We start from the raw sequence: 14,330 nt of genomic DNA on the forward strand, positions 1-14,330 counted from the left end.
TGACGTAAGTCAGAGTAATATGAAAATTAATCTCCTGTGTAGTCATGGAAATAATGCTGCAATGTCACAGTAATATCAAAGTTCATCCTCTGTGAAGTCATGGAAATAATGCTGCAATGATGTCACAGTAATATATACATTTAGTCTCCTGTAAAGTCATTAAAAAGTTGCTGCAATGATGTCATAGTAATACTAAAATGAATCCCCTGTGAAGTTAATGAAATCATGCTGAAAACAGTTTAGTCATGACATGCTGCTATTATGTCACATTAAAGTGTGAATCAGCCCCGTGTCATGAAAATGCAATTATTTAATTCTATAAATTACATGATGTAACTCTATGCTCCAAAAATCATACCCCTCTGAGTATAGTTCCTGTAAAGTTTTCCTCTTTCCAGATAGTTGTTCCTTGCCACTGTGGTACTGCTTGATCTTTGGGGTTCTAGGTCGGGAAAATGATATTTATTGATTGATTGGTAGACTGACTGACTGACTCATTGATTAGAACTCACTCTTGATGCCGTCCAGGTCGGCGGACCCCAGCATCTGGGCCTCGCTGTCGTCGGTGGCCTGGCGCTGGTGGCGCTCCTGCTGCCCGCCCGTCATGTTGCCCGAGCGCCGGCGCTCCTGCAGGTCGTAGCCGCGGCTGCCAGGGGGCGGTGTCCTGGAGGAGGAAGAGGAGGCGGAGGAGGAGGGAGGCGTGGAGCCCCGTGTGGAGGGGTTGTGGGACTCCCGGGAGGGGCCAGAGGATAGGCCATTCCTCCCTTTGTTGGGGGCCAACACTGCGTCCACTGGCTCACTGGGACAACGATGATGACGTACAAGTAATTAGACAGACGGATGGACAGGCAGGCAGACAGATAAAGTACTGTACCTGTGTGTTTCTCTGTGCACACACTTAACTACATGCATGTGTTTGCAAGTGTGTGTACATTGCTTTATCAGTTTGTGTGTGTCACAGGAGGTTAGTGGCACCTTAATTGGGGAGGACGGGCTGTTGGTAGTGGCTGGAGTGGAATAGGTGAAATGGTATCAAATACATCAAGTACATGGTCTCCATGGTGTGTGTTGGTTTATGTCAGTCTGTGCATGTGTTTATGTGTATGTGTGTTTGTGTACATCTTTCTCACTTACTCCGTGGCATCCTCTGGCATGTTGGTACCCAGGGCAGTCTCAGGTACGATGGTGAGGCGTCTGGTAAGGGTGGCACTGCCACCCTTGCTGTGCGTGGGGGCAGGAGTGGCACTGGCAGGGTCATCCTCAGACACGAAGAACTACAGAGAGGAAAGATTGGGGTCAATGAGGAAGAGGCCTACCTAATAAAAAAGAAATTAGCTGAGTGTGTGTGTACAGTATGTACTATATGTAAGTGTGTATACTATAAAACTAATATACTATAACAAATACAGTGTATACTATAAACCACTTTAATATAATGTAAACCAGTATAAGCTTGCAACTCTACCTGCACATCCTCGTTGTGTGTGTCCGTGTCAGTATCAGGTGTGGGTGTGGTGGTCTGCCCCCCCTCTCCATCGTTCTGGCTGTAGGACTCATCTGCCTCCTCTTCTTCCTCGTCCTCCTCTATGTTGGGTGCTCCGCCAGGCCCGGATCCTCTCCTCCATCCCGCTTCCTTCTTCTTGCTCTTCTTCTTCCTCCTTTCTGGGGGTAGTTTGGACAGCGGGTGGTGGATGTGGTGGGAGGAGTGGCGGTGGTCTGCAGACAGGAGAAATAAACCGTGTTTGGTCAAGTAGTCATTTGGTGACACACTTCCTTGTCTGCATTGAGATGATATTTGTTGAGCAGCGTTGTCTGTCCTTTAATGGGCATCAAAAGCTGATGAAAGATACATTTTTGATGGACAGGCATGGCCCATACTCAATGCTACTTCCAACCAGAATGTGATGTCAAGCTGTACACGGTAACTGATACCCTTTCTATGGTACATAAAACAGTGATTTAATAGACATGAAGATTAACAAGTAAACATTGGTGGCTCACACTCAAAGTCTTCTTCGTTGTAGGCACGGTGTTTCTCTGGGGGTCCACGGGCCGGTGGGTGGAGGATCTGCTGGAAGAGCTGCACCCCCAGGGTCTTGTTCAGGTCCTGCTCTTCATCATCATCATCATCTTCACTCCGCCTAGAAGGGGCCGATGGCTGGACCGGGGAGGGTGGGTGGTCGATGGGTGGTTCGAGGTTAGTGATTATTTCATCATAGTCATGGATTCCTATTTATATAAGATTTTATGTTTTTTGTGCATTGCCCTATGACAAACAATGTTAGTATACAACATGTTATTGCTCACGTATACCCTTTAATCATATAGATTTGGAAAGCTTAGCTTAGATTCACAGCTATCAATCAGGCACATTTTTGGAATGTTCCGGTCAACTGAACCTTGACATTTGACCTCTAGTGTACATATCAGAATTACCTGTATAAATTGCTTTAAAAAGTAAACCCTGATATATTTTAATCTTTGTTTGACAAGTGGTTCTGAAAGGTCATGAAATTAACTTACTTTCAAATGATATATAATAAAAAAACAACTTAGAAAGCACCAGCTATAACTATTGTTTAAAAATAGCCCATATTGTGCCATTGGTATCAAAATGTTGGAAGCTTAGCTATAGAATTTCATGTAGTGGGGCACCTATGTTTTTGGATTGTAACTTTGGTGATATTCTGCACTGCATTTCACACACACAGCTAGAACAGGGTTTTAAAAATGTTTGAGAGATACAGCTCAATGACATCTTATTGGATTTCTCCCTGCATCATCATACCTGTATGACATTATAAATTTAGTGCTCAATAATATCTTAAAATGTTCATAGTGATGTAGAATATACAACCAAAGGAGCCAGGTGTCCCAGATATGTAAAGATGACAAATTATTCACACAATTGTGGTAAGAATGTGCCAAAATGCTGTCTGATTCACTAATTTCTGAATATGTTTCAAGCCTTAATTACAATACTTCATCTTCAAACATGTAAAAATGGATTTACAATGCCTTCAGAAAGTATTCATACCACTTGACTTATTCCACATTTTGTTGTGATTCAGCCTGATTTCAAAATTGATTAAATATTTATATATTTTTTTACCCATCTACACAGAATTTTTGTTCAAAAAAGGCATAACAAAAATGTAATTGCTAACTAGAAATTAGCATCATCATAAACTGCTCATGCAACTACAGCATACTACGGGATATGATTAGGAGACATGGAAGTGCAAAGTGTATGGCATCATGGGCTCCCGAGTGGCGTCAGTACAGACTCGATTCCAGGCTGTATCACAACCGGCCACGATTGGGAGTCCCATAGGGCGGCACACAATTGGCCCAGCGGTGTCCGTTTTAGGGTTTGGCTGGGGTAGACCGTCATTGTAAATAAGAATTTGTTCTTAACTGACTTGCCTAGTTAAATAAAGATTACATTTTTTTTTAAATAAAAAATGATTACCATAGGCAACACTAGAGGGAGACATGGCCACAGGTAAACACCAGGTGACTGACATTTACCAGTCACCAGATACATTTAGACAAAAGCTTAAAAAACACTGTTATACTACATTAATTTAAAAAATGTCCTAACCAATTACAGTTTAAAAGTCTATTTGGTTGTTTAAAAGTCTGATGGCAATGGTAAAATGTTTGTCTATTTGTCCTTGCATTAGTGAGGGACAGTTGGCTCTGGTTGTGGAAGACTGCCAGTGCAGTCTCCCCTTCTCTGTGGTAGGAGATCATGTAGAGGGTGGTCAGGTTGGTGCATGTCAGTGACAAATGTTCTGCTTGCTCTATCAGTGAATGTTAGTGGTGGAAGGGTCAGTGGGATGTCTCTGTTTTTGTTATTATCTTGCTTGCCCTTTTCTGTACCCTATCCAGTGCAGCTTGCTGCTTCTTTGTGAGGTCCACCTTCAACACACTGGCATACTCCAGGCATGGTCGGATCAGAGTGCTGTAGATGTAATCAGCGGGAAAGCCTTTTCTTGCCATTACAGTCAGGAAGTGGAAACGCCTTGAAGCCTTTTTCACTGCCTGGTCAATGTTGGTTCCCACTAAGTTGGTTGTCCAAGTGGAAGCCAAGGTATTTTGTGCATGTTAGAACCGGAACAGCCTGTCCACCGAGTATTAGTGGAGCCGGTAGGGGAGGTTTTTGAGAAGCAGATTCTTAATTCGACAGACTTCTTCCCATTAAGAAGCATGTTGTTCTCGGTCATCCATAAATCCAGTTTCTTAGCCTCCTCTTCCATTTTCAATGTTTGCTAGCCTTAAAGCACAAAACAGGCCAATGTCATTGGCATAGCCAGTGTCCAGTGTATCCTCAGAGATGACTCTCTCAGAGTGGACATGTGAAGCAGGAAGAGGTAAGACGAGACGACCCCAACCTCTGGGACCCCAGATGTTACCTCTGGCCATGAGCTGTACATTCCATTTGCTATCACCCTCTGTGTTCTCCCTGTTGTGCAGCTGTGAAACCAGGTGATTAACCCTGGACACAGACACAGACTGGCCAGATGCTGGAGGAGATCAGCATGGTCGACACGACCAGAAGCCTTTGACATGTCCGCCAGCAGAACCAGGACCATTATGGGTTGCTTTGAGTCTGTCTCTGTAAGCCAGGTGTGTGAGGCTCTGACCAGTGCATTTGTTGTGCTGTGTTTAGGCAAGTATGCTTGCTGTTTTTTTTTTTGCATTATTCAAGATCAACTGGTATGAGCTTCTTGACAATGAGCCTTTCCTGGACTTTGCCTAGACAGGATGTCAGAGAGATTGGTCTCCAATCATTTTTCTGTCCAGGACTGGAGACCTTAGGAATGGGGCAGATGTTAGTGGTCTTCCACTCTGTAGGTACAGAGCCCAGTTGATAAGAGGTGTTAACTAAGTGAGTGACCACTGGCGCTAGAACTTCTGAAAATTCCTTGAGTAACCATCTGGACCACATGCTTTCTTAGGACTGAGTCTTGAAAGAGCTTGTTTCATTTGTCCAATGTTGCATAGTTCTCCTTCCCCAACAGGCCTAGGAAGAGCAAAAACAGTGAAGGATGTATTTCCTGTCCATGCTTCAGCAAGTAAGTTTTTCAAGACCTCAGCAACATTGTCAGTTTCCACATCGTCAATCTGTATCATCCCTCTAAATGATTTTTAACAACCAAGCTCTTTATTGATGAAGTCCCACCACTCGTTTGGGTTATTCTTGTTAAATTGATTGAATTTAATTAGTGTAGTAGTTTTTCATTGCCCCTCGGATAAGCTTTTGAACAGAGTTTCTCACTTTTTTCTATTTCTCAGTTCCCCCCCCCAACTATTAAATATTTTTGCCATTTCTTGATGGACACTTTTAGTTGTTCCGTCATCCATGGCTTGTCCAGGGATGTTTTTTTAAAAATGATTTTGAATGGACATACATACAGTGGGGCAAGAAAGTATTTAGTCAGCCCCCAATTGTGCAAGTTCTCCCATTTAAAAAGATGAGAGAGGCCTGTAATTTTCATCATAGGTACACTTCAACTATGACAGACAAAATGAGAGAAAAAAATCCAGAAAATCACATTGTAGGATTTTTTATGAATTTATTTGCAAATTATGGTGGAAAATAAGTATTTGGTCAATAACAAAAGTTTCTCAAAACTTTGTTATATACCCTTTGTTTGGCAATGACAGAGGTCAAACGTTTTCTGTAAGTCTTCACAAGGTTTTCACACACTGTTGCTGGTATTTTGGCCCATTCCTCCATGCAGATCTCCTCTAGAGCAGTGATGTTTTGGGGCTGTTGCTAGGCAACACAGACCTTCAACTCCATCCAAAGATTTTCTATGGGGTTGAGATCTGGAGACTGGCTAGGCCACTCCAGGACCTTGAAATGCTTCTTACGAAGCCACTCCTTCGTTGCCCGGGCGGTGTGTTTGGGATCATTGTCATGCTGAAAGACCCAGCCACGTTTCATCTTCAATGCCCTTGCTGATGGAAGAAGGTTTTCACTCAAAATCTCACGATACATGGCCCCATTCATTCTTTCCTTTACACGGATCAGTCGTCCTGGTCCCTTTGCAGAAAAACAGCCCCAAAGCATGATGCTTCACAGTAGGTATGGTGTTCTTTGGATGCAACTCAGCATTCTTTGTCCTCCAAACACGACGAGTTGAGTTTTTACCAAAAAGTTATATTTTGGTTTCATCTGACCATATGACATTCTCCCAATCTTCTTCTGGATCATCCAAATGCTCTCTAGCAAACTTCAGACAGGCCTGGACATGTACTGGCTTAAGCAGGGGGACACGTCTGGCACTGCAGGATTTGAGTCCCTGGCGGTGTAGTGTGTTACTGATGGTAGGCTTTGTTACTTTGGTCCCAGCTCTCTGCAGATCATTCACTAGGTCCCCCCATGTGGTTCTGGGATTTTTGCTCACCGTTCTTGTGATCATTTTGACCCCACGGGGTGAGATCTTGCGTGGAGCCCCAGATCGAGGACGATTATCAGTGGTCTTGTATGTCTTCCATTTCCTAATAATTGCTCCCACAGTTGATTTCTTCAAACCAAGCTGCTTACCTATTGCAGATTCAGTCTTCCCAGCCTGGTGCAGGTCTAAAATTTTGTTTCTGGTGTCCTTTGACAGCTCTTTGGTCTTGGCCATAGTGGAGTTTGGAGTGTGACTGTTTGAGGTTGTGGACAGGTGTCTTTTATACTGATAACAAGTTGAAACAGGTGCCATTAATACAGGTAACGAGTGGAGGACAGAGGAGCCTCTTAAAGAAGAAGTTACAGGTCTGTGAGAGCCAGAAATCTTGCTTGTTTGTAGGTGACCAAATACTTATTTTCCACTATAATTTGCAAATAAATTCATTAAAAATCCTACAATGTGATTTTCGGATATTTTTTTTTCTCATTTTGTCTGTCATAGTTGAAGTGTACCTATGATAAATTACAGGCCTCTCTCATCTTTTAAGTGGGAGAACTTGCACAATTGGTGGCTGACTAAATAATTTTTTGCCCGACTGTACATCAAGGGCCATTTGTATGTTGGTGTTAAAGATCTACAACTTTTCATCCATGTTCTCCTCATTGTAGACAGCTGACCAGTCACTGATGGCCAGACACCAGGCTAGGGCCTCCTTTCTCTCAAACAACCTGTAGCCCTACTCTGTATTGCATTTCCTTCCCATGTTTAGGTACACTGGTGGGAGTGAGTTGCAGACACTGGTGGCCACTTGAGCCCAGCGGGGCCAACACCGTAGGGGTGCTGATCAGATCAATCATGGAGTCTCCACGGGTCTTATTTCTGACAACCTGTTTTAGATCGGGCTGGGAGTTAAGGTACAGGGTTAGGGAATTAGTAGGTAGATGATTGAAATCCCCACATAAGGCAATACCTACTTCAGGTGATTTCAGCTTCACAGAGTTAATGGTGTTAATGAGATAGTTAATCGCTTGCTGTTGCAGTTTATTCTCAATAAGCCCATGGAGGATAGTAAAGTGTTTCAACAACAATTGTTGATCTGGGAACCCGCTCTGAGCGCAACTGGATCCAGAAACACTCAAACTCATCTCGTTCAAGGTCAGTGCGTATCTTAACCTGGAGACTATCGTCCACATATGGCCACTACTCCTCCATTCATATTTAGGCTAGGATTTTTGACCTACATGAACACCTGAAAACCCTCTATGTTTAGGGACTTATCTGGAATGTTGTCATGTGCCCATGTGTCCATTACACAACCAATTTCAGCCCTGGGTGATAGGAGTAGAAGTTCTAACTCATCCACTTTGTCTAGCAGAGATCTGGAATTGCAAGTTAGGGCATTTGGCGGACATTGGGAAGCTTTTGCATCTTTTGCTTTCTTTATTACAGGGAAGACTCTGTCGCTTGGTACTTCTACATGACTGACAGTTTTGGCATGCCTGATATCAACAACAGTGCAGATTTTTGTTTACCTCGGCCAAGGAGTTCCTATTGGACGGCCTCAAAACAAATTTCCTTTGATGAATGGAGCCAGAGGTGTGGTAAGTTTCCTAAGATTCCAAAGGGAATTCGGTAAGTTTTCACAAATGTTTCTGGAATCCATTTTACTTGCTTAAAGTCCTTCAGTCCTCCTTTATTTTTTTTTTACAAGTTACCAATTCTGCAACAGAACTGACCACACAGACAATATCTATATACATGTCAACCAAAAACAAATGGATGGCTAATATATTGTACCAGGGTCATATCAAAACAACAGGACCAGCAAAGACATATCATCCATATAATCACTCCTACATTTTATATATAGGGAACTCATGTTGCCTTCTACTAAATTAACAAACGTTCAAACAATTATTTCCATGCCTATTACACAGGTCGATGTTAAAACTAACCGATCAAAAAACGATCAGAATCATAAGCAGTATTTAACCAAGCACTGTACTTTCAACCGGTAAACAATATCACATTCTTAACAGGTCAACCCCACATGTCAACGGCAGCATCATAAAACTGTGTAAACTGAACAAAAAAAGAAACGTCCTCTCATTGTCAACTGTGTTTATTTTCAGCAAACGTGTAAGTATTTGTATGAACATATCAAGATTCAACAATTGAGACAAACTGAACAAGTTCCACAGACATGTGACTAACAGAAATTGAATAATGTGTCCCTGAACAAAGGGGGGTCAAAATCAAAAGTAACAGTCAGTATCTGGTGTGGCCACTAGCTGCATTAAGTACTGCAGTGCATCTCCTGCTCATGGGTTGCACCAGATTTGCCAGTTCTTGCTGTGAGATGTTACCCCACTCTTCCACCAAGGCACCTGCAAGTTCCCGGACATTTCTGGGGGGAATGGCCCTAGCCCTCACCCTCAAATCCAACAGGTCCCAGTCATGCTCAATGGGATTGAGATCCGGGCTCTTTGCTGGCCATGGCAGAACACTGACATTCCTGTCTTGCAGGGAATCACATACAGAACGAGCAGTATGGCTGGTGGCGTTGTCATGTTGGAGGGTCATGTCAGGATGAGCCTGAAGGAAGGGTACCACATGAGGGAGGAAGATGTCTTCCCTGTATTGCACAGCTTTGAGATTGCCTGCAATGACAACAAGCTCAGTTCGATGATGATGTGACACACCGCCCCAGACCATGACGGACCCTCCACCTCAATCCCGCTCCAGAGTACAGAGTACAGGCGTAACTCATTCCTTCGACGATAAATGTGAATCCGACCATCACCCCTGGTGAGACAAAAACGCGACTTGTCAGGGGAGAGCACTTTTTGCCAGTCCTGTCTGGTCCAGCGACGGTGGGTTTGTGCCCATTGTTGCCGGTGATGTCTGGTGAGGACCTGCCTTACAACAAGCCTACAAGCCCTCAGTCCAGCCTCTCTCAGCCTATTGCGGACAGTCTGAGCACTGATGGAGGGATTGTGCGTTTCTAGTAGAGGTCGACCGATTAATCGGAATGGTCGATTAATTAGGGCCGATAACAAGTTTTCATAACATTTTTGTTTCAAATATTTTTATTAAACACACACAAGAATGGTGTATAGGTATACATGACAGGTATACAATTCTTATCTAAACATAAAAGAGCATACAGGAACAACAAGACCCAGAGTTCTGGGTGCAGAACAAATAATACAAAACACGACATACAAACCAAGGACACCTTGAAAGAAAGAGAGAAGATGTTCCCCCCATCCCCTATTCCTCCCCTCCCAACTGCTCGGGTGGTAGGGCCAGCACACGCTGCCCAAAGGTAGATTAAAATATTACAATTGAGAGTGTGTTAATAAGTACAAATTCACAGCGCCGACTCGTCCAAGTAGGAGAGGAAAGGCTGCCAGATTTTATCAAATGTTGATAATTTATTGTTCAGAATATATCTAATTCTTTCTAAGTGTGCAGTGTTTGCCAATTCACTGAGCCATAATTTGGTAGAGGGCGCTTCCCTCCTTTTCCAAAACAACAAGATTAGTTTTTTTGCCGAGATGAGACCATACGAGATTAGTTGTTTTTGGGGGTTGGTTAATCCGTTTAGGGACTCAGATACTCCCAGGATTATCAGAAGCGGGTCTGGATCTATTGAAGTCTCCAAAACTTCAGAGAGGATCCTAAAAATTCCACACCAATAACCATGCAAGCTAGAGCATAGGGCAAAGCAGTGGAGTAGTGTACCCTGCGTAGCCTGACATTTATCACATGTAGGGGATGTGTCAGGAAATATCCTATGCAGTTTAGTTTTGGAATAGTGTAATCTGTGTAATACCTTGAATTGTATGAGACGATGTCTGGAATTAATGGAGCATGTGTGGATATACTCCAAGCTCTCTTCCCAGTCTGCCACTGAGATGTCAGTCCCTAGTTCTTCCTCCCATTTTGCCTTGATGGCATCAGTAGAAGGTGTGCTAACAGATTGAAAAGCATCATATAGACGCGATATCAGTTTATCTGAGGTGGGGCATATCTTTATGCATCCGTCAAACATGGAAGGTTTAGCATTCCCAAATGTTGGGAGGTGTTTTCTAACGTAGTCTCTAATTTGTAGGTATCTGAAAAAATTACTTCTGGGAAGATTATAAGTTTCCCTCAGCAGCTCAAAGGAAGCAAAGGTCCCTTCTATGTATAAATCCCCTATGGTACTTATCCCCAACTCTCCCATCGCTCAAAGGTGTTATCAAGGTTAGAGGGGCAAAGGAGGGATTCCTGGCGACAGGGAGCATGAATGACATTGGTCTGAGCTCAAAGTGGACTTTAATTTGCTTCCAGATTCGGACTGTGCTATGTATTATAGGATTGTTACAATAAAGTGACATCTCCAGATTGACAGGCGACAAAATCACAGCGCCAATAGAGAAGGGGTGACACTCCTCACGCTCCATACTAAGCCAGCTGGATGCCGGGAGTACGTCATCCAACAGAAACGTAACAATGCGGAGGTTAGCGGCCCAGTAATAAAATATAAAATTTGGGAGAGACAATCCTCCTTCCATCTTGGATTTACAGAGGTGTTTTTTACCTATCCTGTGTGTTTTATAATCCCAGATGAAAGGATTGATAATTGAGTCCAGTTGTTTATGAAAGGATTTAGGTATGAATACTGGGATGTTCTGATATAGGTAGAGCAGTTGAGGGAGGAAGACCATTTTAATGGCATTAATTCTTCCGAGCAGAGAAATTGGGAGAGTTCTCCAAAATAGTATGTTTGCTTTGAGTTTTTGTATCAGAGAGGGGAAATTCTCTTTAAATAGTAAGGAGTATTGTTTGGTAACTACAATTCCTAGGTAGGTAAACTTTTCGGAAGATAACTTAAATGGGAGATGCTCTAGCCAGGAGGTATTTTGCGACCGTATGGGCATTAATTCACTCTTGTTCCAATTTATTCTGTATCCCGAGAAGGTACCAAACAAATTGATCACATCAAGAATAGCTGGGATACTAGCCTGGGGTTCTGTTACATAGAGGAGGATGTCATCTGCGTATAGGGAGATCTTATTTAGAGTATCTTTAGTATTATAGCCGTGTATTGCTGCATGAGATCTAATCGTCTGAGCGAGCGGTTCGATAATTAGGGCGAAGAGCATAGGCGACAGCGCACAACCCTGCCTTGTCCCCCTGTTGAGGTTAAATCGGGCGACAATGATTGGTTAGTGAGTATTCTGGCACAGGGGTTCCTATATAAAAGCTGGATCCAATTTATGAACCTATCTCCAATATTAAATTTCTGTAGGACCTTGAATAGATAGGGCCACTCAACTTGGTCAAAGGCCTTTTCGGCGTCAAGAGATATGACGGCAAGGTCCACGTTGGGTAACCTCTGAGAATACATAATATTGAAGAGGCGCCTGAGATTGAAGAATGAGTTTCTGTTAGGGATAAAGCCGGTCTGATCCGAATGGACCAATTTGCCAATTAAAGTGCTAAGCCTGTTAGCCAGAGTTTTTGCTAAAATCTTTTGGTCTGTATTAAGGAGAGATATTGGTCTGTATGACCCTACCTCTTCTGGATCTTTACCCTTCTTATGTATAACTGTAATGAACGCTTTGTCCAAAGTAGAAGGGAGAGCTCCATCCTCATTGGCCTGAATCAACATTTTGTGCAGATAGGGGGAGAGCATGTTGCTGAATGTTTTATAGAATTCACCAGGGTATCCATCTGGGCCCGGGGTCTTGCCACTCTTTAGAGATTTAATTGTTTCTCGGATTTCATCAAGAGATATTTCCTTATTCAGGAAGTTAGAATCTTCCTGGTTCAGGGCAGGAAGATTACAGTCCTCCAAAAATGTTTGCATAATTAAGGGGTTAGGATCCGCTTTAGATGTATATAGAGTCTCATAAAACTGCCGGAATCTGTCATTGATGTCTTTGGGGGAAGAGAGTAATTCCCCAGATGCAGATTTAACCCTGTGAATCATTCGGTCACTCACATTTTTTCAAAGTTGTCTGGTGAGTAATTTGTGTGGTTGTTTTGCTTGGCATAGAGAAAAGATTTAGCAATTTTAGCTGAGAGAATCTGATTATATTCAAATTTTAAAGAGGTAATTTTTTTATGTTTCTCCATAGATGGGTGGCTAGCATTCTCCCTATCCAGTAAGTGAATTTGTCCCTCTAGTTCTTCCAGTTTTCCTCTGTTTTGCCTACTCCTGGCAGCCTGAAAGGAGATGATACAGCCTCTCAGATAAGCCTTCAGTGTTTCCCACAATAATGCTGGGGAGGTCTCTGTGTTGTCGTTGGTATCAAAGAAAAATTTAATTTGGTCTTTAAGATATTCACAGAATGTTGGTTCTGTGAGGAGCTGAGGATTCAACCTCCAGACCTTCTCGTTTGGTACAATGTCACCCAATCTCAGGGAGAAGGTGAGTGGACTGTGGTCCGAGATTATAATATCATGATACCTCACATTACAGGTATAGGGGAGTAGTCTAGCATCCAACAAAAAGTAGTCAATTCGTGTGTAAACCTTGTGAACATGAGAGTAAAAGGAGTATTCCCTACCCGTAGGGTTAGCGATCCTCCATATATCAAATAAGTTAGAATTTTTTATGTAGGTATTCAAGAATTCGCTTGAATAGGAGGTAGGGGTTCGCCGGGTAGAGGATCTATCCAAATATTGGTCTAGCACACAGTTAAGGTCCCCTCCAATGACCAGGTTAGTATGGGAGATATCTGGAATCAGGGCAAGGACTCTTTTGAAAAAAGAGGGGTTGTCAATGTTTGGCCCATAGATATTTAGTAGAGTTACTGAGGTAGAGTGGATTTCTCCTATTGCGATCACATACCGACCCTCTTTATCCGCAATAGTGGTTTTATGTAGAAAGGGAATTCCTTTCCGTACCAGAATCGCTGTGCCTCTCGTTTTGGCAGAGAAGTTAGAGTGATACACTTGCCCCACCCACCTACACTTAAGTCTGCTATGAGAGTTATTCTTCAGATGGGTTTCTTGCAAAAATATAATATCAGACGAGAGTGCTTTCAAGTGGGCTAGGACCTTGCCCCTCTTAATTGGTTCGTTTAAACCCTTGACATTCCAGGAAGTGAATGTAAGCCCCGCCCTCCTCTCGTTTGTAGTTCCTATGGTGGCCTGCATACCATGTAACTTGATAAAAAGGTAAGAAAGCGCACCAAACCATCACGATCAGCATATGTAGCACCTACACCCGAGCAGTATCCAACCCACCCCTCCCCCCCTGCAAGCACCTTTACTTCCCACCCTGTTCCCCTAATTTCCCCAACACTTACCCCCCCCCATCAACCCACATTTAACAGGCATGTACATACAGGAGAGAAAAAAAAGGAAAAATAAAAAAATAAAAACATTGTCTGGCCGATGCCAAAAAGCACGGCGCGACCTCGAACAAGAGGTAAAACAAAAATAAAATCCCAACTATACGTTCACCTCTCACTATCCTAGAACTTCTACTAACATATGAACTGAGGAGGCTCCCGCGAGTTAAGTGTTCAGTTAGCATCTAATAAACCTAAACCGAATAAGTTGCAACTTAAACATATTGCGCATTTAAGCGTCATCCTGGGTCAATCCCAGAGATAAGCAAGATATAGCCTCAAGATAATATTGCTAAGCACTGCCGGTCAAAAAATAAACCATCCGCAACCGACCTAGTCAGCCGTACCTTTACATACTGTGGGTCAGGAGATCGGAACAAGGATTTGTTAAATTAAACGTTCCCCCCATAAAAAAAAATATGTTTAATAAAAAATAAGTAAAAATATATACCTTATATATATATACACATACATACATACACACATATACACACACACACACACATATATATACATACATACATACATACATACATACACACACACATACCTATATATACATATATAT

At 42.7% G+C, this 14,330-nt stretch overlaps 1 protein-coding gene across 2 annotated transcripts in view; it reads right to left on the minus strand.

Moving 5' to 3' along the window:
- LOC112260153 (anion exchange protein 2) overlaps window positions 1–14,330 on the minus strand; it is a 110,689-nt gene that overhangs the window by 72,768 nt on the left and 23,591 nt on the right. For both annotated transcript variants that reach the window (XM_024435044.2, XM_024435043.2), the window contains exons 3-6: window positions 2,002–2,158; window positions 1,466–1,716; window positions 1,135–1,274; window positions 513–799 (exon numbers count right to left, since the gene is read on the minus strand). In XM_024435044.2, coding sequence (XP_024290812.1) covers window positions 513–799; window positions 1,135–1,274; window positions 1,466–1,716; window positions 2,002–2,158 — 835 coding nt within the window. The remainder of the gene's footprint in view (window positions 1–512; window positions 800–1,134; window positions 1,275–1,465; window positions 1,717–2,001; window positions 2,159–14,330) is intronic.

This window comes from Oncorhynchus tshawytscha, linkage group LG10, assembly GCF_018296145.1.
Source record: "Oncorhynchus tshawytscha isolate Ot180627B linkage group LG10, Otsh_v2.0, whole genome shotgun sequence".
Taxonomy (NCBI): domain Eukaryota; kingdom Metazoa; phylum Chordata; class Actinopteri; order Salmoniformes; family Salmonidae; genus Oncorhynchus; species Oncorhynchus tshawytscha.